The following is a 24,080-nucleotide window of genomic DNA, read 5'->3' on the forward strand; positions in this document are numbered from 1 at the left end:
TCATGAGACCGAGACTCCTTCCACCATTGTCACGGTGATAGCAGAAAAGAATGGCCTTCAGGCCAAAGATGGTGGGTAACTGAAGGCAGTTCACTCAGGCCTTTTACCATTGTATGCTTAAGGGGGGCGTGGTTCTCCATAGACACCAATGCGATAGCGGTCTGCTTAGTCCTTGACTTCCATTGAAACAGAACCATTGAGGGAGTGGAACATCTCGCTTCCTCTTCTGTTTCTGCTTGAGACTCCAGAATGCTGAGTCACAATGACAAGGCAGAAATACAGCCAGGGCAGAGCCTGAGTCATTCCATACTGTAGTAGAACCAACAGGAGGTTATGACAGGAGGACTGGGAAGGAGGGAGGGAAATAAGAATAGAGGGGAGGGGGAAAGAGTACAGACTAAAAATGCTGTGTCACCCTTCAGAACTTCAAACGAAAGAGTAATGTAACGGTTAATCATTTACAGTATTACTATCACTTCTGTTTATAACATTAACTTAAGAACATTCTTAGTTTTTACAGTAAAATTGTAATGCTAAGAGATGGATAAAAATGTACAGGGTGGGTACCTGGAGGAAAATGGGAGAGGGTCATGCCTTTTCAATTTCAGTCAAGAGGAGGGTTCAGAATTTTTTTAATCTAGTCCAGGGGAGGGTCATGTAATTTGTAATTTAAGAAATGTCAATATTTCTCAGTGTTTTAGAATTCATTGCTTATTAGGCTATATATCGATGTTTGCCCGATTCCACCCGGTTCTCTGCTGGAAATGCAATATGAAGTGTGCCTATAGGCTATTTAGCATGGTCTCAATCAAATGATTCATAGCCTATAGGCTATAGGCTATGAAGTGCATGCTCAGAGAAGCACAGAGCAAAGTTATATTTCTAAGATAGCTGCTGGGATCGCGTAAATAAAACTAGACTGCATTACACACTGCAATGGATATTCCAACACTGAGGCCTGCTCTGTCCTTGCTGATCAAAACCGTTTTTTGTGCAGGCTAACCAATCCTGTGCTGTGTAGGACTACAGTCGCAGTTCAGGAGGAGAGTCAAAGAATTCTTCAGAAAATTCTTTTTTATTAGGCGAGTCCAAAAAATGCAGTATCTTGCACGTAAACTAGCCTATAGCCTATGTTCTGTTCAGTTTGAGAAGGAGAGCATTTGAGGATTTGTTAGCTTGCTACTACTATAATTGATTTTAAGAAAAACAATATGTTTCTCGCCCATGATGTACCGCCGCTGGAGGTTCTGGACTGCGGGACGCCGCTGAAGACTCTGGACTGCGGGCTGTCGCTGGAGGGTCCGGAAAGCGGGCCGTCGCTGGAGGTTCCTGACTGCAGCCCGTCTCAGGAGGTTCAAAAAATATAAATATATATGTCCCCCCACATCTAAAACCAAAGTTGCGCCCCTGGTAATAATAGTGGGAGGGAGCAATAGGGAGAGAGGGGGAGGGGGAAAGAGTACAGACTAAAAACACTGTGTCACCCTCCAGAACTTCAATTGAAAGAGTTATGTAATGGTTAACCATTTACATTATTACTTACTGTTTATAACGTTGTGTGGCTGGTCACATGATTGACCCGGTCGTGACCGTAATAACAAGTAAAAAAAAAATAACAGACCGAGATGAAGAGGTCAAGGCGAGAGCATTTACTCTGCCCAAAATCTGTCCGCGTGAGATAAGGCCATTTATGTGTGGAGGTTAATAACAGAGTGTCAAATTACTTAAGGATTTAGATCGAATAGAAATTTCGTAATGGTTAAGCTTTTACAAACGCCGACATATATATTATATGTTGATGCACGTTGTATTCCGGCAACTTTGAGAAAAACGACGTTTAGTTGTGCGTGTTGTTTACACGCGTACCTGCCCTCTCATTGGTTAGAATCTTGCCTGTCTTCAATCGTTGAACACATGTATTTCCATTGTTAGAGTGGTCACTCGTCTCTCTTGTTAATATAATAAATAATCATTGCTTTAGGTCATGAGGTGTATCAGTGGGCTCGTCGTCAAATGATCCGCCTAGTTCCTGTTGAAATTCTAAAGGTGATTGGCTACGCTCTGTGAGGGTGGAGTTCACTGACGCGTTCCGTTCGGAACAATAAATAGAGGGAACAAGGCTCCTTCCAGTTCACAAGTCTGAGAAGACGCATGAAGAAGTTCTTGCTTCAACAGTGATTGAACGGAACTCCTCTGCCTTCGTCCCGCATTATAGAACATTCCGGATTGATAACGTAACACTTACTTTAACTGTAATAGCAAAATAGTCGAAGGAACTTTATTTTTGTATATTTCATTTAGATATAAAAGAAAATCTGCCAAGATGGAGTCTCAGATCCGCCAGAACTATCACCACGATTGCGAAGCTGCCATCAACCGGATGATCAACATGGAGATGTTTGCCTCCTACACCTACACTTCAATGGTAAGGAGTCTACCAAGATGACCGTTTTGTTGATCTACCTGTGTATTATTATTCCTGGGCCTAAATGCCATTTTTCACCTGACTTTTCTACAGGCCTAGACAATTAAAGAACCAAGAAATCTAACTCCCTGAAGTTCATGAGTTTTACTTTGTTATTAAGAGCTTTCAGGTAGATATAACATTCAAATGAAGTCGGGAATCTATCCTACCTTGGACAGAGCGCGTAACAACTCCTTGACGGGTTACTTGTCAGGTTACCAAGTAGACTACAGACTAGACTGATTCATGCCTTTGTCATCAAGTTTAGTTGCCACAACAAGAACAGAATGCTGTCATGTTCTTTCTTCTAAACACTGTTTTATGTTTATCCACCCAGGCTTTCTATTTCTCCCGTGACGATGTGGCTCTGCCTGGCTTCGCGCATTTCTTCAAGGAGAACAGCGACGAGGAGCGGGAGCACGCCGACAAGCTACTCTCCTTCCAGAACAAGAGAGGTGGACGCATTTTACTCCAGGACATCAAGGTGAGCCCCTGAGCATCTAAAACCCAGTTAGATTGTAGACTGATAGAAATGTCTTTACTCCATGGAGGAGAGTGTCTACAGCATTAAGTTGATCTAGAGAACCTGGAGTAGTCCTGAACATACTGCCTCTAACCACTGAACTGACAGTGTGAGGGGTGTAACTCTGTTCACTTTATCCTAACCTTAATGTCTGCTAGTAGTCCCTAACACTTCTGTGTTCACTCTGTCCTGTGTAGAAGCCAGAACGTGATGAGTGGGGCAATGGGCTGGAGGCCATGCAGTGTGCTCTGCAGCTGGAGAAGAATGTGAACCAGGCCCTGCTGGACCTGCACAAGATTGCCTCTGACAAGGTTGACCCCCATGTAAGTTATGGTGGATCTGCACATCACATGTATATATCACATAGAATACATGTTCTGTCCCAGGAGATGATCAGGTTGTTGTAGCTCTGATAACTAATGACACAAGATTGTGTGACCTGCTTCTTCACACGCACACAATAGTCCAGATGCACACTCTACACACACAATGCATAAGGGGCGGCAGGTTGCTTAGCGGTTAGAGCGTTGAGCCAGTAACCAAAAGGTTGCTGGATCGAATCCTCTAGCTGACAAGGTAAAAATGTGTTTTGCCCCTGAACAAGGCTGTTAACCCACTGTTCCACGTTAGGTTGTCATTGTAAATAAGAATTTGTTCCTAACTTATTTGCCTAGTGAAAAAAGCTGCAAACACCTCATTATCTGCACTTATGCCATTACCACCAGGCTCTCGTGTGTTACTGTATCTACAATAGTCTGTAGTTATTCTCTTGTCTGACGTGTTTTCCCTCTTTAGCTGTGTGACTTCCTGGAGACCCATTACCTGAATGAGCAGGTGGAGGCCATTAAGAAGCTGGGTGACCACATCACCAACCTCACCAAGATGGATGCTGTCAAAAACAAGATGGCAGAGTACCTGTTTGACAAGCACACCCTGGGAGGCCAGAGCTAAACCACTTCCATCCCCAGGCTACGGCATCCAGCCTCAGACCAGGACTCCTGGCTTCTGTGATAGATCCTACTGGCTTTGCATTTATAGGGAGGGGAGAGTGTTAAACTGGTGCAGTGCAACACAGCTGTAACATTGAGTTGTTTTTGTTGACAACACTATTGTATTTTGGATTCAAGGCATCTTGTAAAACAATTAAAATATCACTCAAGTTAATTTGTTTTCTAAGTGTTGACCTGTAGTTATGGATGTTGTAATAGTCTATTCAGGTTCTTTGCGCCGTCTTACTGAGCATCTCAACTTCCTAGTGATAAATACTGACAATTGTAGACCTACTAGTGACTGAGCGTCATAACAGAAGTTTAACATGAGGTTTATAAAGGACATTACCTCTGACAATAGTGTCTTCCACCATATCTTGTAATAGTGCCATGTCAATTAAGGGCCCAACTGTCAACTCTAGGTCCATAGGAGTAAAATGGGTAACTACAGTTGATGTAGACCTTCACTCTGCACGTCACAAGTTTAGAAGATGGCCTACAGGTCAATCATACCCTTGTGTCTTGCTCGGTAAATCAGTTAGCCAGCTGTTATGGTGTCTTTATCTAGTGATGGGAAGTTCGGCTCTTACTGACTCAAACAATGTTTACTCATTTTGTTTATATCACTTGGTAATGCCTAATAGTTCACCTACAGCAAACTATGAACTGAATACTGAAAATGGTAAATCTACAAGCCAGTCGTTCATAAGGGGCTTATTGGAGCTGTCATATGGTTGCAAAGCTACTTGTAATTTACCAAAATTAGTGAACTTTTATTTTGGTAATTAACAAGCAAGCTTAACTTATACTTCAACTGAAAATACTGCCACATTTTTTGTGTCCACGAAGTACATGAGTTTCTAGTGGATAGACCATTTGGTTGAAGGGGAAAATGGCCTAATGAGGAAAGCGGCATCTTCCATAACTCAACTTTCTTCACACAACTGCCACCAACATTTACAACCAAGAGGTATGACATGGTAAAGTAATTGATTACATTTAAATAAAATATGTTTATGGTGTTCACTAAGTTGGTTTATATTTAGGGTAATGTTTTGCAGCTTTGTCATTCAATTACAAAATATATTTTACCTGTGGTAAGGCCACACAGAGGGCCAGAGATTTGTGATAACCTGACATTCACAAAAAGGCCACTAGATGGCATCTTAAATTGTATATTCCTTAATTGACCAACATTTGTATTTGTTATGGATCCCTATTAGCTGCTGTCAAGGCAGCAGTTACTCTTCATGGGGTCCAGCAAAATAAAGGCAGTTCTATACAATAAAACTAACATTACATTGCTAAACAGATTTCACAACACATTAAGGGTTTTCCCTCAGGCCACTACTCTACTACCACATATCGACAACACAAAATCCATGTGTGTGTCTATGGTGCATATGTTATCGTGTCTGTGCCTATGTGTCTCTTCTCAGTCCCCGCTGTCCCATAAATTGTATTTTTATCTATTTTTTTAAATCTGATTTTACTGCTTGCATGAGTTACTTTATGTGGAATAGGAGCCATGTCATGGCTCTATGTAGTAATATACACCTCCCATAATCTGTTCTGGACGTTTGGACTGTAAAGAGACCTTGGGGTATGCACTGCTGTCTGAGTTGTGTGCTAGTAGTTTAAACTGACAGTTCGGTGCATTCAACATGTCAATACTTCTCACAAAAACAAGTAGTGATGAAGTCAATCTCTCTACTTTGAGACACGAAAGATTGACATGCATAATATTAATGTTAGCTCTCTGTGTACATTTAAGGGTGAGCCGTGCTGCCCAGTTCTGGGCCAATTGTAATTTTCTTAAGTCCTTTTTTGTGGCACCTGACCACACGACTGGACAGTAGTCCAGGTGTGACAAAACTAAGGCCTGTAGGACCTACCTTGTTGATAGTGTTAAGAAGGCAGAGCAGTGCTTTATCATGGACAGACCTATCCCCATCTTAGCTACTGTCGTATCAATATGTTTTGACCATGACAGAAGTTTAGTCTCAACTTGTTACATTTCCACATTATTCATTACAAGATTTAGTGAGGTTTAGGTTTAGTGTTTTAATTCATCAACATACATAGACACACAGGCTTCACTCAGCACCAGTGGCAAGTCATTAGTAAAGATTGAAAAAGTAAGGGCCCTAGACAGCTGCTCTGGGGAATGCCTAACTCTACCTAGATTATGTTGGAGGCTTCCATTAAAGAACACCCTCTGTGTTCTGTTAGACAGGTAACTCTAGATCCACAATATAGCAGGGGATTTAAAGCCATAACACTTACATTTTTTTCCAGCAGCAGATTATGATCAATAATGTCAAAAGCTGAAGTGAAGTGTTTTATTTTATGTTTCTGTGTTTTTAGGCTTAGGTTGAAGAGAGGGCAAATAGGAGTTGCAATATTGTTCGTCCTCTATCAGCCTCAGTAATTTTCCATCCAAGTGGTCAGGCCCAGGTGGCTTGTCATTGATGATAGACCAAAATAACAATGCTTTTTAAAAATAATTCGGTCAGTTAAGCATGCATGTGTAAATTCAGAATTTGTTGTTGGCATATCATACCATAGTTTGCTAATCTTGCCAATGAAAAAATAATTAAAGTAGTTGGCAATGTCAGTGAGACATCTGATTCAATGAATGATGGAGCCGAGTTTGCCTTTTTGCCCAACATTTCATTTAAGGTGTTCCAAAGCATTTTTACTATCATTCTTCATATAATTGATCTTTGTTTCCTAGTACAGTTTCTCCTTCTTTTTGTTCACTTTAGTCACGAGTTCTCAATTTACTGTACAGTACGTTTGCCTGTCAGCTGTGCAGCCAGGCTTATTTGCCATTCCTTTTGCCTCATCCTTCTCAACCCTACCATTTTCCAATTCCTCATCAATCCATGGGGATTTAACAATTTTTTTGGCAGTCATTTTCTTAATGGCTGCATGCTTATTAATAACTGGAATAAGTAATTTCATAAATGTGTCAAGTGCAGCATCTGGTGCTGCACAGGCATACTCCTACCTGGCTGGATGCCCACTCTAGCACGGCACTTGCGGGGGGCTGGGATGTAGCGCACCGGGCTATGAGCGCGCACTGGAAACACCGTGCACTCTACCGCATAACACGGTGCCTGACCAGTACCACGCCGCTTCCGGTAAGCACGGGGAGTTGGCTCAGGTCTAATGCCTGACTCCGCCAATCTCCCCGTGTGCCCCTTTGGGGCTGCCTCTTCACCTCCACCTGCTTCTCCGGCAGGCTGTTGCAATGGTCCAATAGCTGTTCCCAAGTTCAGTCTATTCTTGCCTCTAATACCTCCAGCGACCAGGATGCTATCACCTCCCGAGCACGGTGCTTGCTCCACTCCTGGTGCTGCTCCCTTCCACGCTGCTTCGTCTGTTGGTGGTGGGAAGTTCTGTAATGTCCGTCATTAGAGTGAGACCAAGGCGCAGCGTGGGTTGGGTTCATCTTTCTTTATTTTAAGCGTGAACCAGCAAAACAAGAAACAATACAACGAACAAAACGCTATGCGTGCAAACACAAGCAACGCAAAGACAACTTCCCACACAGACAGGTGGAAAAAGGGCTACCTAAGTATGGCTCCCAATCAGCGACAACGAATTACAGCTGTCCCTGATTGAGAGCCATACCAGGCCAAAACACAGAAATACAAAACATAGATAGGAACATAGAAATATAAAATATAGAACATACATCAAAACACCGAAACACACAAAACAAACAAATCAAATCAAATCAAATGTATTTATATAGCCCTTTGTATATCAGCTGAAATCTCAAAGTGCTGTACAGAAACCCAGCCTAAAACCCCAAACAGCAAGCAATGCATGTGAAAGAAGCACAGTGGCTAGGAAAAACTCCCTAGGAAAAACTCCCTAGAAAGGCCAAAAACCTAGGAAGAAACCTAGAGAGGAACCAGGCTATCAGGGGTGGCCAGTCCTCTTCTGGCTGTGCCGGGTGGATATTATAACAGAACATGGTCAAGATGTTAAAATGTTCATAAATGACCAGCATGGTCAAATAATAATAATCATAGTAGTTGTCGAGGGTGCAACAAGCACGTCCGGTGAACAGGTCAGGGTTCCGTAGCCACAGGCAGAACAGTTGAAACTGGAGCAGCAGCATGGCCAGGTGGACTGGGGACAGCAAGGAGTCATCATGCCAGGTAGTCCCGAGGCATGGTCCTAGGGCTCAGGTCCTCCGAGAGAAAGAAAGAAAGAGAGAAAGAGAGAATTAGAGAGAGCATATTTAAATTCACACAGGACACCGGATAAGAAAAGAGAATTCTCCAGATGTAACAGACTGACCCTAGCCCCCCGACACATAAACTACTGCAGCATAAATACTGGAGGCTGAGACAGGAGGGATCAGAAGACACTGTGACCCCATCCGATGATACCCCCGGACAGGGCCAAACAGGCAGGATATAACCCCACCCACTTTGCCAAAGCACAGCCCCCACACCACTAGAGGGATGTCTACAACCACCAACTTACCGTCCGAAGACAAGGCCGAGTATAGCCCACAAAAATCTCTGCCATGGCACAACCCAAGGGGGGGGCGCCAACCCAGACAGGAAGACCACGTCAGTGACTCAACCCACTCAAGTGACGCACCCCTCCCATGGACGGCATGGAAGAACACCAGTAAGTCAGTGACTCAGCCCCTGTAATAGGGTTAGAGGCAGAGAATCCCAGTGGAAAGAGGGGAACCGGCAAGGCAGAGACAGCAAGGGCAGTTCGTTGCTCCAGCCTTTCCGTTCACCTTCACACTCCTGGGCCAGACTATACTTAATCATAGGACCTACTGAAGAGATAAGACTTCAGTAAACACACCCCTGCCACGTCCTGACCAAACTACAATACCAAAATGACCCCTTTACTGGTCAGGACGTGACACCATGTACACTTATTGATTGCTAGGCATACAAATACCATTATTTCTTGGTACATATGAAACGAGGCCTTGTTTGGCTTCAACCGGACTAGATTGTGAACAACTCTTGGCAGAACACATTGCTTTACTGAAGTGAAGGTGATAAGCACAATATTGTTTGAACTGCAGCACGCCAAACGATTCGTTCTCGAATTTGTTGAGCAGAAGTTGTTTATGTTTTGCTTCTACAAAGCTGTGTCCATCATAACATTCAATAATCAATTAATTGCATTCAATATATATTTCTTCTCTATGCTGCCTGCAGCATGATCTATTTTGCCTACGACCATATGACAGACAGTTGTTGGTCGGAGCACATCACCAAAGGATTGCATATTAATCTTGCTGTATAATTCATTGCGGCCAGTAGGTCAAACTAACAACTAAAATGAGTCACTCAGAAAAACTGAGGGTTTTCTTGTCAGGTTATGTGGATTGGAAACACTCCTGGCCTAAGGTGGATCAAACTCTTTCAAACTACTACAAACCTTGCTGTTACTCATTCTGAATCTGACACCGAAAGAGCCAGAGACAACAACTTCAGCATACTCTTGTGTTTAATTAACTTCTATAGCAGGGATGAGCGTTATGCAAAGAAAAGTTACAATGTCTTTAAATATATATTTCCCTCTATGCACAATGTTAAGCAAAGGACAGACAGGTTTAAATGTTATGACATAATACCTATTATTTGTTCATCTGATTATAGTGCTCTTCTACAATTATTCATTCTAGGAGATTTATGAAAGGCAGAGTTACAATGAAGACAGTACACGTTGTAATCACTTTTTTTTAAATGCTCAAGTCATAAAAGCACTAACCTATTGTTGTCCTGGTCTCCATCTGGTCCACCAGAGGTTTGTTTACTAGGGCTCACTATAGGAACTGATTTCCTGTCAAATCCAATTATTCAATCATTAAATCAACTTCTTTCAACATTTTCATTGAAAATAATATCCCCTTTTCATGAAGTAGATTTTATTGAATGTCATTCATTCTATTGCACTATTCTAACCAAACATGCATTACCAGTTCATATCAGTAGGTGTCACTTTGCACTAGCTAGTCGAAAAAGACTGATGCCATGATAGCTGCCTGTCTCTGTATATGTGAAAGTTCTGGTTGTGTTAGCTAGAATCCATCAATTCATTCTTTCTGCATTAGCCATCCATGTGTTATGGTTGGACAAATGTGTTTTTTAGCTTTTTTATTTTAAAGACAGTGAAATTTGCACCACAAACATTTGTAAATAACCACCAGAATTGGAAATAAAATTATATGCCAACAAACATTACTGGAGTAACCTTTTCAGGAACTTCAGTATCCCTTGGCTTTGGATAGCAGCAAGAGATCGTTTCATCGTTATCCTGTGCCAAACACATTTATTCAGTGAGTCTATTGATAAAAGTCACCTCGTCCGAGAGAGATTTACATGGTTATCAAAACCTCACGCCAAGGTAAGCCAACACGAAACACAGCCCTTATTTTAAGTGTTTCTGAAATCCTCTATGGGAAAAATGAATGGTGGAAAAATGATTGGAACCATCACCCTGTTTGACGGCTAGGTTTTATAGGTATTATGACACCTCTACTATTAACACATAGAAAGAACCAGGGAAGCTAGGTGTCTCACTTCCGGTTCCGGTGACATGCATTGAAACATGGCTTTATTTTGCAAAATATCTGTGAATTACCAGACTTATTTTCAAATAATTTTCAACATCACATTCAGGTGTGGGACGTTCACTGTCTAACAAGGAACAATAGCAGGTCTATTTCGCTCTAGCAGCTGGCATATTCTGTCCATTCACAATTAATCTGTGGGAACATGGCGGCTCTCAACACCCGACAACTGAAAGAGGTGATTGTTAGTGAGGAAATTACCCCCGACCACCCCTGTCTCAGTCTCCAGAAAATAGTACCAGTCAAAAGTTTGGACACAGCTACTCATTCAAGGGTTTTTCTTTATTTTACATTGTAGAATAATAGTGAAGACATCAAAACTATGAAATAACACATATGGAAACATGTAGTAACCAAAAAAGTGTTAAACAAATCAAAATATATTTTATTTTTGAGATGCCTTGATGAGAGCTTTGCACACTCTTGGTATTCTCTCAACTAGCTTCATGAGGTAGTCACCTGGAATGCATTTCAAATAACAGGTGTGCCTTCTCTTTCTTTCCTTCTTAATGCATTTGAGCATTAAGGTAGGGGTGGTATACAGGAGATAGCCCTATGTGGTAAAAGACCAAGTCCATATTATGGCAAGAACAGTCCAAAGAAGCAATGAGAAACAACAGTCCGTCATTACTTTAAGACATGACGTTCAGTCAATCCGGAAAATTTCAAGAACTTTGAAAGTTTCATCAAGTGCAGTCGCAAAAACCATCAAGCGCTATGATGAAACTGGCTCTCATGAGGACCACCACAGGAAAGGAAGACCCAGAGTTACCTCTGCTGCAGAAGATAAGTTCATTAGAGTTACCAGCCTCAGAAATAGGCAATTAACTGCACCTCAGATTGCAGCCCAAATAAATGCTTCACAGAGTTCAAGTAACAGACACATCTCAACATCAACTGTTCAGAGGAGAATGAGTGAATCAGACGTTCATGGTTGAATTGCTGCAAAGAAACCACTACTCAAGGACACCAATAAGAAGAAGAGACTTGCCTAGGCCAAGAAACACGAGCAATGGACATTAGGCCGTTGGAAATCTGTCCTTTGGTCTGATGAGTCCAAATTTGAGACTTTTGGTTCCAACCGCCATATCTTTGTGAGATGCATAGTAGGTGAACGGATGATCTCCTCACGTATGGTTCCCACAGTGAAGCATCAAGGAGGAGGTGCGATGGTGTGGGGGTGCTTTGCTGGTGACACTGTCTGTGATTAATTTTAAATTCAAGGCACCGTTAACCAGCATGGCTACCACAGCATTCTGCAGCGATACACCTTCCCATCTTGTTTGCACTTAGTCGGACTATCATTTGTTTTTCAACAGGACAATGACCCAACACACCTCCAGGCTGTGTAAGGGCTACTGACCAAGAAGGAGAGTGATGGAGTGCTGCATCAGATGACCTGGCCTCCACAATCACCCAACCTCAACCCAAAAAACAGATAAAGCAACACCTCACGGCACAACGCCTCTCCCATATTTGACCTAGATAGTTTGTGTGTATGCATTGATATGTAGGCTACGTGTGCCTTTAAAAAAACATGTATGAGCCGCTCTTGTCTGTTGATGTTCTGTGTGTGGACCCTAGGAAGAGTAGCTGCTGCTTTTGCAACAGCTAATGGGCATCGTAATAAAATACCAAATTCCAAAATGAGATGGTTTGGGATGAGTTGGACCGCAGAATGAAGGAAAAGCAGCCAACAGGTGCTCAGCATATGTGGGAACTCCTTCAAGACTGTTGGAAAAGCATTCCAGGTGAAGCTGGTTGAGAGAATGCCAAGAGTGTGCAAAGATGTCATCAAGGCAAAGCATGGCTACTTTGAAGAATCTAAAATCTAAAATATATTTTGATTTGTTTAGCACTTTTTTTAGTTACTACATGATTCCATATGTGTTATTTCATAGTTTTGATGTCTTCTCTATTATTCTACATTGTGAAAAATAGTAAACAATAAAGAAAATCCCTTGAATGAGTAGGTGTGTCCAAACTTTTGATTGGTGCTGTGCATTCTGCAATGGTCTATGTGCAGGAGGGCTGGTGTAATTCTCCTGTCTTATCCATATATCAATGGAAACAGGAGCTCAATTACGAGTCTCATTGCAAAGGGTCTGTATATTTATGTAAATAAGATATTTCTTGTTTTTGCAAAAATGTCTGAAAACTTGTTTTCACTTTGTCATTATGTCGTATTAGGTGTAGATTTATGAGGGGAAAAATGTATTGTATCCATTTTAGAATAAGGTTGTAACATAACAAAATGTGGAAAAAGTCAAAGGGTCTAAATTATTTCCAAATGCACTGTATCATACTAAATGGAGGGATACAAATTGACATCCCAAATCCTACAAATTTCCCCTGAGGCCCTTGTGCACAGTCATTTCACAACATTTCTTAATGCAATCCGGGGAGAAACACACTTTGAAAGCAGCTTTCATGGCCACTGTTAAGAGGGAGATCCTAACTTTCCATTACTACTACATTTATTTCTGCTCTTAAAAATATGTGAACTGCACCATTCTAAAACATGAGTTTTTAGAAACAGCTTGGTTTAGGCATTACAGGAGGTATATGTATACAGCAATGCAACGCTTAGCCATTCTAGCATCGTCCAGAGTGGCTTGCCAAGTGGTTGTTAGCAAGCTGACAGTAGGCTAGGTATCAACAGCCAATCCAGAACATGTTGGAAACTATAGTGAACTTCTATTGGTCAATCGCGCCATGATATTGCCGAGTATTAGCATAAACTTCATGGTTTCGTTCTGTAAGACGGTACAATGGGCAGCATTGAATTCAACGGACACGGTACTGTGCTGAACAACCAATTGAAAATGGTAATCGCCCCCAGAGGGCTAAATGTATTTTATTTTATTTGTATTTTTTAATTAACCTTTATTTGACTAGGCAAGTCAGTTAAGAACAAATTCTTATTTACAATGACGGCCTATCAAAAGGAAAAAGGGACAGGGGCTAAATTACATAAAAATATATGACAAAACACACATCACGAACAAGAGAGACAACACAACACTACATAAAGAGACAACAACATAGCATGGTAGGCAGTAACAGAATTCTGTTGTAACAGATAGGCCTACATTATTCAGTGTTTGTACATCCTTGGCTGAGTACCAGTGGAAAGTTTGGGACAGTCAAGTCAGCAATAGCCTATGTTGCCAGCAACAAGATAATGTTTTGAGTTCATGATCTAGCTAATGATTAGCTCACTGGGGTAAATGAAGATGGGCAACCCCATGCTACAGGTTATCATGCTTATTGCTAAATAACACACCTGCCTGATAATATGGACCGATATGGTGTTGGGCTCATTTCTAGAAAAATTATATTTTAGATCGTGTCAGCATGATTTTATTTTCATTCATTTTGGAGTAATAAAATCAGTCTGAAAAGTCCAAAGTAATTAGCCTCTCTGTTTCCAGGTAGACCAACACAATACTTTTATTCATAATAGAATTTTCAACCTATTAGGACTGGACATGAATTCCTATACAACGGATGGGTCCCATTATGTCTGGCGAAAACCGAGCACTGCATTCCACAGTAAGAACCTCATACCAACGGTCAAGCATGGTAGTGGTAGTGTGATGGTTTGGGGATGCTTTGCTGCCTCAGGACCTTGATGATTTGCCTTAACAGAAGGAACCATGAAATCTGCTCTGTATCAGAGAATTCTACAGCAGAATGTCAGGCCATCCGTCTGTGAGCTGAAGCTGAAGCGCAGCTAGGTCATGCAGCAAGACAATGATCCAAAACACACAATCAAGTCTACAGTCATGGCCAAAAGTTTTGAGAATGACACAAATATTAATTTCCACCAAGTTTGCTGCTTCAGTGTCTTTAGATATTTTTGTCAGATGTTACTATGGAATACTGAAGTATAATTACAAGCATTTCATAAGTGTCAAAGGCTTTTATTGACAATTACATGAAGTTGATGCAAAGAGTCAATATTTGCAGTGTTAACCCTTCTTTTTCAAGACCTCTGTAATCTGCCCTGGCATGCTGTCAATTAACTTCTGGGCCACATCCTGACTGATGGCAGCCCAATCTTGCATAATCAATGCTTGGAGTTTGTGGGTTTTTGTTTGTCCACCCGCCTCTTGAGGATTGACCACAAGTTCTCAATGGGATTAAGGTCTGGGGTGTTTCCTGGCCATGGACCCAAAATATCGATGTTTTGTTCCCCGAGCCATTTAGTTATCACTTTTTCCTTATGGCAAGGTGCTCCAATCATGCTGGAAAAGGCATTGTTCGTCACCAAACTGTTCCTGGATGGTTTGGAGAAGTTGCTCTCGGAGGATGTGTTGGTACCATTCTTTATTCATGGCTGTGTTCTTAGACAAAATTGTGAGTGAGCCCACACACTTGGCTGAGAAGCAACCCCACACATGAATGGTCTCAGGATGCTTTACTGTTGGCATGACACAGGACTGATGGTAGCGCTCACCTTGTCTTCAAATAATATTTTTGCAGGAATCTCCTTGCGAATGATGCCCCAAACAATCAGAAAGGGGATTCATCAGAGAAAATGACTTTACCCCAGTCCTCAGCAGTCCAATCCCTGTACCTTTTGCAGAATATCAGTCTGTCCCTGATGTTTTTCCTGGAGAGAAGTGGCTTCTTTGCTGCCCTTCTTGACACCAGGCCATCCTCCAAAAGTCTTTGCCTCACTGTGCGTGCAGATGCACTCACACCTGCCTGCTGCCATTCCTGACCAAGCTCTGTAATGGTGGTGCCCAGATCCCGCAGCTGAATCAACTTTAGGAGATGGTCCTGGCGCTTGCTGGACTTTCTTGGGCGCCCCGAAGCCTTCTTCACAACAATTGAACCGCTCTCCTTGAAGTTCTTGATGATCCGATAAATGGTTGATTTAGGTGCAATCTTACTGGCAGCAATATCCTTGCCTGTGAAGCCCTTTTTGTGCAAAGCAATGATGACGGCACATGTTTCCTTGCAGGTAACCATGGTTGACAGAGGAAGAACAATGATTCCAAGCACCACCCTCATTTTGAAGCTTCCAGTCTGTTATTCGAACTCAATCAGCATGACAGAGTGATCTCGAGCCTTGTCCTCGTCAACACTCACACCTGTGTTAACGAGAGAATCACTGACATGATGTCAGCTGGTTCTTTTGTGGCAGGGCTGAAATGCAGTGGAAATGTTCATTTGGGATTCAGTTCATTTGCATGGCAAAGAGGGACTTTGCAATTAATTGCAATTCATCTGATCACTCTTCATAACATTCTGGAGTACGGTATATGCAAATTGCCATCATAAAAACTGAGGCAGCAGACTTTGTGAAAATGTATATTTGTGTCATTCTCAAAACTTTTGGCCACGACTGTACATGAAAATTGATTTGGAATGGCCTAGTCAAAGTCCAGACCTAATCGCAATGTAGATGTAGTGGCAGGACTTGAAATGAGCAGTTCATGCTTGAAAACCCACAAATTACGCTGAATTAAAGCAGTTCTGAATGCAAGAGTGGGACAAAATTCCTCCATAGCAATGTGAGAGACTGATCAACAACTACAGGAAGCATTTGGTTGCAGTTGTTGCAGCTAAAGGTGGCAATACCAATTATTGAGTGTAAGGGGGCAATAACTTTTTAACACAGGGGAATATGGTGTTGCGTAACTTGGTTAATTAAATAGATAAAATTAAGTATCCATTCTTTTGTTATTTGTAAACTCATGTTCCCTTTATCTAATATTATGTTTTGGTTGAAGATCTGATAACATTCAGTTACAAAAACATGCAAAAATAGAGAAAATCAGAAAAGCGGAAATAATTTTTAATATATACACTGAGTGTATAAAACATTAAGAACAACTTCCTAATATCGAATTGCAAACGCCCCTTTTTCCCTCAGAACAGCCTCAATTCATTGGGGCAAGGACTCGATGTAAAGGGTGTCGAAAGCCTTCTACGGGGATGCTGGCCCATGTTGACTCCAATGCTTCCCACAGTTGTGTTAAATTGGCTGAATGTCCCTATGGGAGGTGGGCCATTCTTGATACACACGGGAAACTATTGAGTGTGAAAAACCCAGGGTTTTGGTGGTGATTTTCTAAACTGTTAGTTAGACCAACAGTTTAAAGTAATATTGAAAAATATTGTTATTTGAGTTGTGATTGGGGATAATCAGGACAGTTGTTGGTGTATTTTCCCTCCAACATTCATCAGAACATAGTATATGATACTGCTGTTTTCTCATTCTTCCCTTTTTTTTCCTGGTCTCAGCACATTTTCGCCCACTCACCACGGTCAAGTCTGTTTACACAGTCATGAGACCCAGACTTCTTCCACCATTGTCACGGTGATAGCGGAAAATAATGGCCTTCAGGCCAAAGATGGTGGATAAATGAAGGTAGTTCACTCAGGCCTTTGCGATAGCTGTCTGCTTAGTCCTTGACTTCCATTGAAACATAACCATTGAGGGAGTGGAACATCTCGCTTCTTCTTCTGTTTCTGCTTGAGACTCCAGAATGCTGAGTCACAATGACAAGGCAGAAATACAGCCAGGGCAGAGCCTGAGTCATTCCATACTGTAGTAGAACCAACAGGAGGTTATGACAGGAGGACTGGGAAGGAGGGAAATAGGAATAGAGGGGGAGGGGGAAAGAGTACAGACTAAAAACGCTGTGTCACCCTTCAGAACTACAAAAGAAAGAGTTCTGTAATGGTTAATCATTTAGATTGTTACTATCACTTCTGTTTATAACTTTAACTTAAGAACATTCTTAGTTTTTACGATAAAATTGTAATGCTGAGAGATGGATAAAAATGTACAGGGTGGGTACCTGGAGGAAAATGGGGGAGGGTCATGCCTTTTCAATTTCAGTCAAGAGGAGGGTTCAGAATGTTTTAAATCTAGTCCAGGGGAGGGTCATGTAATTTGTAATTAAAGAAATTGCAATATTTCTCAGTGTTTTAGAATTTGTTGCTTATTAGGCTATATATCGATGTTTGCCCGATTCCACCCGGTTCTCTGCTGGAAATGCAATATGAAGTGTGCCTATAGGCTATTTAGAATGTTCTCAATCAAATGATTCATAGCCTATAGGCTATAGGCTACGAAGTGCATGCTCAGAGAAGCACAGAGCAAAGTTATATTTCTAAGATAGCTGCTGGGATTGCGTAAATAAAACTAGACTGCATTACACACTGCAATGGATATTCCAACCCTGAGGCCTGTTCTGCCCTTGCTGATCAAAACCTTTTTTTGTGCTGCCTAACCAATCCTGTGCTGTGTAGGACTACAGTGGCAGTTCAGGAGGAGAGTCAAAGAATTCTTCAGAATTTTTTTTGTTGATTAGACGAGTCCAAAAAATGCAGTATCTTGCACGTGGACTAGCCTTTAGACTATGTTCTGTTCAGTTTGAGAAGGAGAGCGTGAAGATGAGGACCGGAGGTCAACTTTGATATCTTGCTACTACTATAATTGATTTTAAGAAAAACTATGTTTCTTGCCCATGATGTATTTATCCAAGTTATTGACATCACAATAAGCCAGATTTTAGTTACTTACATTGTGATGCTGAAACTTGAAGCAGCAGTCACGGCACAATCAATTGGAAATGGACAGCTGATGGTGCTGAAAATAGGCAAATAAGAGTAGGAATAATTCATTTAAACCGTCTTCATTTAATTAGACTTCACTAACAACAAGAGGGCTTTGTGTTGGAGCCTATTTCTTCCTATTTAAGAAATAAGAGGTAGCTCTACCTGTTTGACAGACAGAATTAGGCTATAGGCTGCTATATCCATAGATTTGTCATTCAATTCCTCTACTCACCATGCACTCTTTAAATAGCCTTCCTCCATGTCAGTGAAGGCCTGTTAAAACCAGTAATGGAATTGAGGGGGTATGAGAGGGTATGCAATAGGCCTACATTTTTTTGAAGAAAATGGCGAAAAGGAAGTGCCTACACATTGTTATTTTAAGATTTGGAATCAAATAAAAAATCGGATTACATACAGTGATCTATAACAGCACTTTGGTCCGTTATGCTTTATGCTAAATACAAGGAAGGTGGCACGGTGGTCCTTTGTGGGCAAAATTTCTCATCAAACTTTGCCATCAAATTCTGGCATTCTCTGGATTTATGGTGCTTTCAAGACAACTGGGAAATGTCGAATCATGAAGTCAGTGATCTTCAGGTTGGCATCAAGATATGGGTGGCCTGTGACGCACAATCCAGCTACGCTTGGAAGATGCAAGTCTACACAGGGAAGCCGACCGGTGGAGGCCCAGAGAAGAGCCAGGGGATGGGGGTTGTGCTTGATGTGACAGATGGACTGAGGAGTCACAATGTCACGTGTGACAAATTCTTCTTCTCTTATGAACACTGGCAGCAGATCCTGAAGAGGAAGATCCCCATTGTTGACACAATTAGAAAGAACAAGCCTGAGCTCCACCCTGCTCTCCTTGCAACAAGGGGGAGAGAGGCCTTCTCATCAAAAGTTGCCTTCACCCCCATCACCACTCTAAGAATGTGGTCCAAAAAAAAGGGAGGGTTAGGGAGGGTGACAAATGTCTATGGTGGCTCTGGTGCAGTAAGCAGAACCTTCTCATCCTGCGGATCCTCCAACAGAGGAGGCGGCTCCGGTTCGGGGCGTAACCCCCGCTCCGCCCACTGACCCCTCTGCTTTTGTGCCACCGGACCGTGGATCGTCGGAGAAGGAACCGGACCGTAGATCATCGCCAGAGGCTCTGTACTGCAGACCGCCGCTGGAGGTTCTGGACTGCGGGCCGCTGCTGAAGACTCTGGACTGCAGGTCGTTGCTGGAGGGTCCGGAAAGCGGGCCGTCGCTGGAGGTTCCGGACTGCGGCCCGTCTCAGGAGGTTCAAAAAATATAAATATATATGTCCCCCCACGTCTAAAACCAAAGTTGCGCCCCTGGTAATAATAGCGGGAGGGAGCAATAGGGAGAGAGGGGGAGGGGGAAAGAGTACAGACTTAAAACACTGTGTCACCCTCCAGAACTTAAATTGAAAGAGTTATGTAATGGTTACCCATTTACAGTATTACTTACTGTTTATAACTTTGTGCGGCTGGTCACATGATTGACCCGGTCGTGACCGTAATAACAAGTAAAAAAAAAATAACAGACCGAGATGAAGAGGTCAAGGCGAGAGCATTTACTCTGCCCAAAATCTGTCCGAGTGAGATAAGGCCATTTATGTGTGGAGGTAAATAACAGAGTGTCAAATTACTTAAGGATTTTGATCGAATAGAAATTTCGTAATGGTTAAGCTTTTATAAAAGCTTTTACAAACGCCGACACATATATTATATGTTGATGCACGTTGTATTCCGGCAACCTTGAGAAAAACGACGTTTAGTTGTGCGTGTTGTTTACACGCGTACCTGCCCTCTCATTGGTTAGAATCTTGCCTGTCTTCAATCGTTGAACACATGTATTTCCATTGTTAGAGTGGTCACTCGTCTCTCTTGTTAATATAATAAATAATCATTGCTTTAGGTCATGAGGTGTATCAGTGGGCTCGTCGTCAAATGATCCGCCTAGTTCCTGTTGAAATTCTAAAGGTGATTGGCTACGCTCTGTGAGGGTGGAGTTCACTGACGCGTTCCGTTCGGAACAATAAATAGAGGGAACAAGGCTCCTTCCAGTTCACAAGTCTGAGAAGACGCATGAAGAAGTTCTTGCTTCAACAGTGATTGAACGGAACTCCTCTGCCTTCGTCCCGCATTATAGAACATTCCGGATTGATAACGTAACACTTACTTTAACTGTAATAGCAAAATAGTCGAAGGAACTTTATTTTTGTATATTTCATTTTGATATAAAAGAAAATCTGCCAAGATGGAGTCTCAGATCCGCCAGAACTATCACCACGATTGCGAAGTTGCCATCAACCGGATGATCAACATGGAGATGTTTGCCTCCTTCACCTACACTTCAATGGTAAGGAGTCTACCAAGATGACCGTTTAGTTGATCTACCTGTGTATTGTTATTCCTGGGCCTAAATGCCATTTTTCACCTGACTTTTCTACAGGCCTAGACAACTAAAGAACCAAGAAATCGAACTCCCTGAAGTTCATATTTGACTTTTACTTTATTAAAAGCTTTCAGGTAGATATAACAGTTCAAATGAAGCCGGGAATCTATCCTACCTTGGACAGAGCGCGTAACAACTCCTTGACGGGTTACTTGTCAGGTTACCAAGTAGACTACAGACTAGACTGATTCATGCCTTTGTCATCAAGTTTAGTTGCCACAACAAGAACAGAATGCTGTCATGTTCTTTCTTCTAAACACTGTTTTATGTTTATCCACCCAGGCTTTCTATTTCTCCCGTGACGATGTGGCTCTGCCTGGCTTCGCGCATTTCTTCAAGGAGAACAGCGACGAGGAGCGGGAGCACGCCGACAAGCTACTCTCCTTCCAGAACAAGAGAGGTGGACGCATTTTACTCCAGGACATCAAGGTGAGCCCCTGAGCATCTAAAACCCAGTTAGATTGTAGACTGATAGAAATGTCTTTACTCCATGGAGGAGTGTCTACAGCATTAAGTTGATCTAGAGAACCTGGAGTACTCCTGAACATACTGCCTCTAACCACTGAACTGACAGTGTGAGGGGTGTAACTCTGTTCACTTTATCCTAACCTTAATGTCTGCTAGTAGTCCCTAACACTTCTGTGTTCACTCTGTCCTGTGTAGAAGCCAGAACGTGATGAGTGGGGCAATGGGCTGGAGGCCATGCAGTGTGCTCTGCAGCTGGAGAAGAATGTGAACCAGGCCCTGCTGGACCTGCACAAGATTGCCTCTGACAAGGTTGACCCCCATGTAAGTTATGGTGGATCTGCACATCACATGTATATATCACATAGAATACAGGTTCTGTCCCAGGAGATGAGCAGGTTGTTGTAGCTCTAACTAATGACACAAGATTGTGTGACCTGCTTCTTCACATGCACACAATAGTCCACAGATGCACACTATACACACAATGCAGCTAATGCATAAATGGCGGCAGGTTGTCTAGTGGTTAGTGTTGGGCCAGTAACCAAAAGGTTGCTGGATCGAATCCCCGAGCTGACAAGGTAAAAATGTGTTTTGCCCCTGAACAAGGCAGTTAACCCACTGTTCCATGTTAGGATCTCATTGTAAATAAGAACTTGTTCTTAACTGACTTGTCTAGTTTAAAAAGCTGGAAACACATTATCTGCACTTATGCCATTACCACCAGGCTCTTGTGTGTTACTGTATCTACAATAGTCTGTAGTTATTCTCTTGTCTGACCCGTTTCCCGTCTTTAGCTGTGTCACTTCCTGAAGACCCATTACCTGAATGAGCAGGTGGAGGCCATTAAGAAGCTGGGTGACCACATCACCAACCTCACAAAGATGGATGCTGTCAAAATCAAGATGGCAGAGTACCTGTTTGACAAGCACACCCTGGGAGACCAGAGCTAAACCACTTCCATCCCCAGGCTACGGCCTCCAGCCTCAGACCAGGACTCCTGGCTTCTCTGATAGATCCTACTGGCTTTGCATTTATAGGGAGGGGAGAGTGTTGAACTGGTGCAGTGCAACACAGCTGTAACATTGAGGTGTTTATGTTGACAACACTACTGTATTTGAGGCAAGGCATCTTGTAAAACTGTAAAACAATAAAAAAATATCACTAGTTTTTCTTTTCTAAGTGTTGACTTGTAGTAATGGATGTTGTTATAGTCTATTCGGGTTCTTTGCTCCGTCTTACTGAGTATCTCAATTTCCTAGTGATAAATACTGACAATTGTAGACCTACTAGTGACAGGGTCATAACAATAGAAGTTTAACATGAGGTTTAGCGGACATTACCTCTGACCACAGAGGGCACTATTACAAGATATGTTAAAGACATCATGTCAAATAAGGGCCAAACTGTTAACTCTACCCCTAAAAGTGAAATGGGTAACTACAGTCAATGTGGACCTTTACTCTGTGTATCTCAAAATGTCGTCATTAGACGGCCTAGAGGTAAATCAAACCCTTGCGTCCTGCTCGGTAAATCCATATGGCGTATTTCTCTGGTGATGGGAAGTTTGGCTCTTACTGAAAAAAATGCAATCTTAACTCATTTTTTTTCAGCTGGTAATGCCCAATAGTGCCCCCTACAGCAAACTATGAGCTGAATTCTCAAAATAATGATTCTACAAGCCTCTAGTTCACCATAAGGGGCTTATTGGAGCTGTCATATGGTTGCAAAGCTACTGGTAATTACCCAAAATTACTGAAATCTTCGTCATTAACAGGGAATCTAACTTTGGTAACTCATACTTTAACTGAAAATATTGCTATTTTTCATGTGTCCATAGGGCATGGGTTTCTAGTTAGACCAGATAGTTTAAGGGGAAAGTAACTTGACATGGTAAAATTAAAAATTTTATAGAGGTAATGGTATCTAAGTTAATTTATATTTAAGGTGATGTTTTGTGGCTTTGTCATTCTATTTTGAAGTATATTTTACATGTGAGGCCAAACAGAGGGCCAGAGATTTGAGATCTGAAGTACCCAAAAAGGCCACTAGATGGCAGCTGACTAAATGACATCCTTAATTGACCAACATTTGTTATGGATCCCTGTTAGATGCTGTCAAGGCAGCAGTTACTCTTCATGGGGTCCATCAAAATAAAGGCAGTTCTATACAATAAAACTAACTACATTACTAAACAGATTTCACAACACATTAAGGGTTTGCCCTCAGGCCACTACTCTACTACCACATGTCGACAACGCAAAATCCATGTGTGTGTATCTATAGTGCATATGTTATCGTGTCTGTGCCTATGTGTCTCTTCACGGTCCCTGCTGTCCCATAAGGTGTATTTTTATCTATTTTTTAAAATCTTATTTTACTGCTTGTATGAGTTACTTGATGTGGAATAGTAGCCATGTCATGGCTCTATGTAGTACTGTGCACCTTCCATAATCTGTTCTGGATTTGGGGACTACGAAGAGACCTGGTGGCATGTCTTGTGGGGTATGATTTGGTGTCTGAGTTGTGTGCTAGTAGTTTAAACTGACAGCTCGGGGCATTCAGCATGTCAATACTTCTCACAAATACAAGTAGTGATTAAGTAAATCTCTACTTTGAGCCATGAGAGATTGACATGCATATTAATGTTAGCTCTGTGTACATTTAAGGGTGAGCCGTGCTGCCCAGTTCTGGGCCAATTGTAATTTTCCTAAGTCCCTCTTTGTGGCACCTGACCACACGACTGGACAGTAGTCCAGGTGACAAAACGAAGGCCTGTAGGACCTACCTTGTTGATAGTGTTAAGAAGGCAGAGCAGTGTTTATTATGGACAGACCTCTCCCCATCTTAGCTACTGTTGTATCAATATGTTTTGACCATGACAGTTTACAATCCAGGGTAACTCCAATAAGTTTAGTCTCCTCAACTTCTTACATTTCCACATTATTCAGTACAAGATTTAGTTGA

At 42.0% G+C, this 24,080-nt stretch overlaps 2 protein-coding genes across 2 annotated transcripts; both read left to right on the forward strand.

The window, feature by feature from the left end:
* The first annotated feature begins 2,279 nt into the window (after positions 1-2,279).
* Positions 2,280-4,148, forward strand: LOC115170838 (ferritin, middle subunit). The gene is made up of 4 exons (XM_029727166.1): positions 2,280-2,425; positions 2,802-2,948; positions 3,185-3,310; positions 3,783-4,148. Exons 1-4 carry the CDS (start codon positions 2,324-2,326, stop codon positions 3,936-3,938), a joined length of 531 nt encoding a protein of 176 aa, XP_029583026.1. The 5' UTR covers positions 2,280-2,323; the 3' UTR covers positions 3,939-4,148.
* A 16,077-nt stretch (positions 4,149-20,225) lies between these two features.
* On the forward strand, positions 20,226-22,283 carry LOC115170839 (ferritin, middle subunit-like). The gene is made up of 4 exons (XM_029727167.1): positions 20,226-20,552; positions 20,931-21,077; positions 21,312-21,437; positions 21,911-22,283. The coding sequence occupies exons 1-4, from the start codon at positions 20,451-20,453 to the stop codon at positions 22,064-22,066; spliced, it is 531 nt and encodes a 176-aa protein (XP_029583027.1). The 5' UTR covers positions 20,226-20,450; the 3' UTR covers positions 22,067-22,283.
* The last annotated feature ends 1,797 nt before the right edge of the window (positions 22,284-24,080 follow it).

The sequence above is a fragment of the Salmo trutta genome, chromosome 32 (assembly GCF_901001165.1).
Source record: "Salmo trutta chromosome 32, fSalTru1.1, whole genome shotgun sequence".
NCBI lineage: Eukaryota > Metazoa > Chordata > Actinopteri > Salmoniformes > Salmonidae > Salmo > Salmo trutta.

Excerpts from the sequence above, each read along its gene's own strand:
- LOC115170838 (XM_029727166.1), top strand. The coding sequence starts at position 2,324 with ATGGAGTCTCAGATCCGCCAGAACTATCACCACGATTGCGAAGCTGCC. Across the intron at positions 2,949-3,184 it reads TTTTACTCCAGGACATCAAG|AAGCCAGAACGTGATGAGTG; the intron begins GTGAGCCCCTGA and ends TGTCCTGTGTAG. Across the intron at positions 3,311-3,782 it reads CTGACAAGGTTGACCCCCAT|CTGTGTGACTTCCTGGAGAC; the intron begins GTAAGTTATGGT and ends TTCCCTCTTTAG.
- LOC115170839 (XM_029727167.1), top strand. The coding sequence starts at position 20,451 with ATGGAGTCTCAGATCCGCCAGAACTATCACCACGATTGCGAAGTTGCC. Across the intron at positions 20,553-20,930 it reads CCTTCACCTACACTTCAATG|GCTTTCTATTTCTCCCGTGA; the intron begins GTAAGGAGTCTA and ends TTATCCACCCAG. Across the intron at positions 21,438-21,910 it reads CTGACAAGGTTGACCCCCAT|CTGTGTCACTTCCTGAAGAC; the intron begins GTAAGTTATGGT and ends TCCCGTCTTTAG.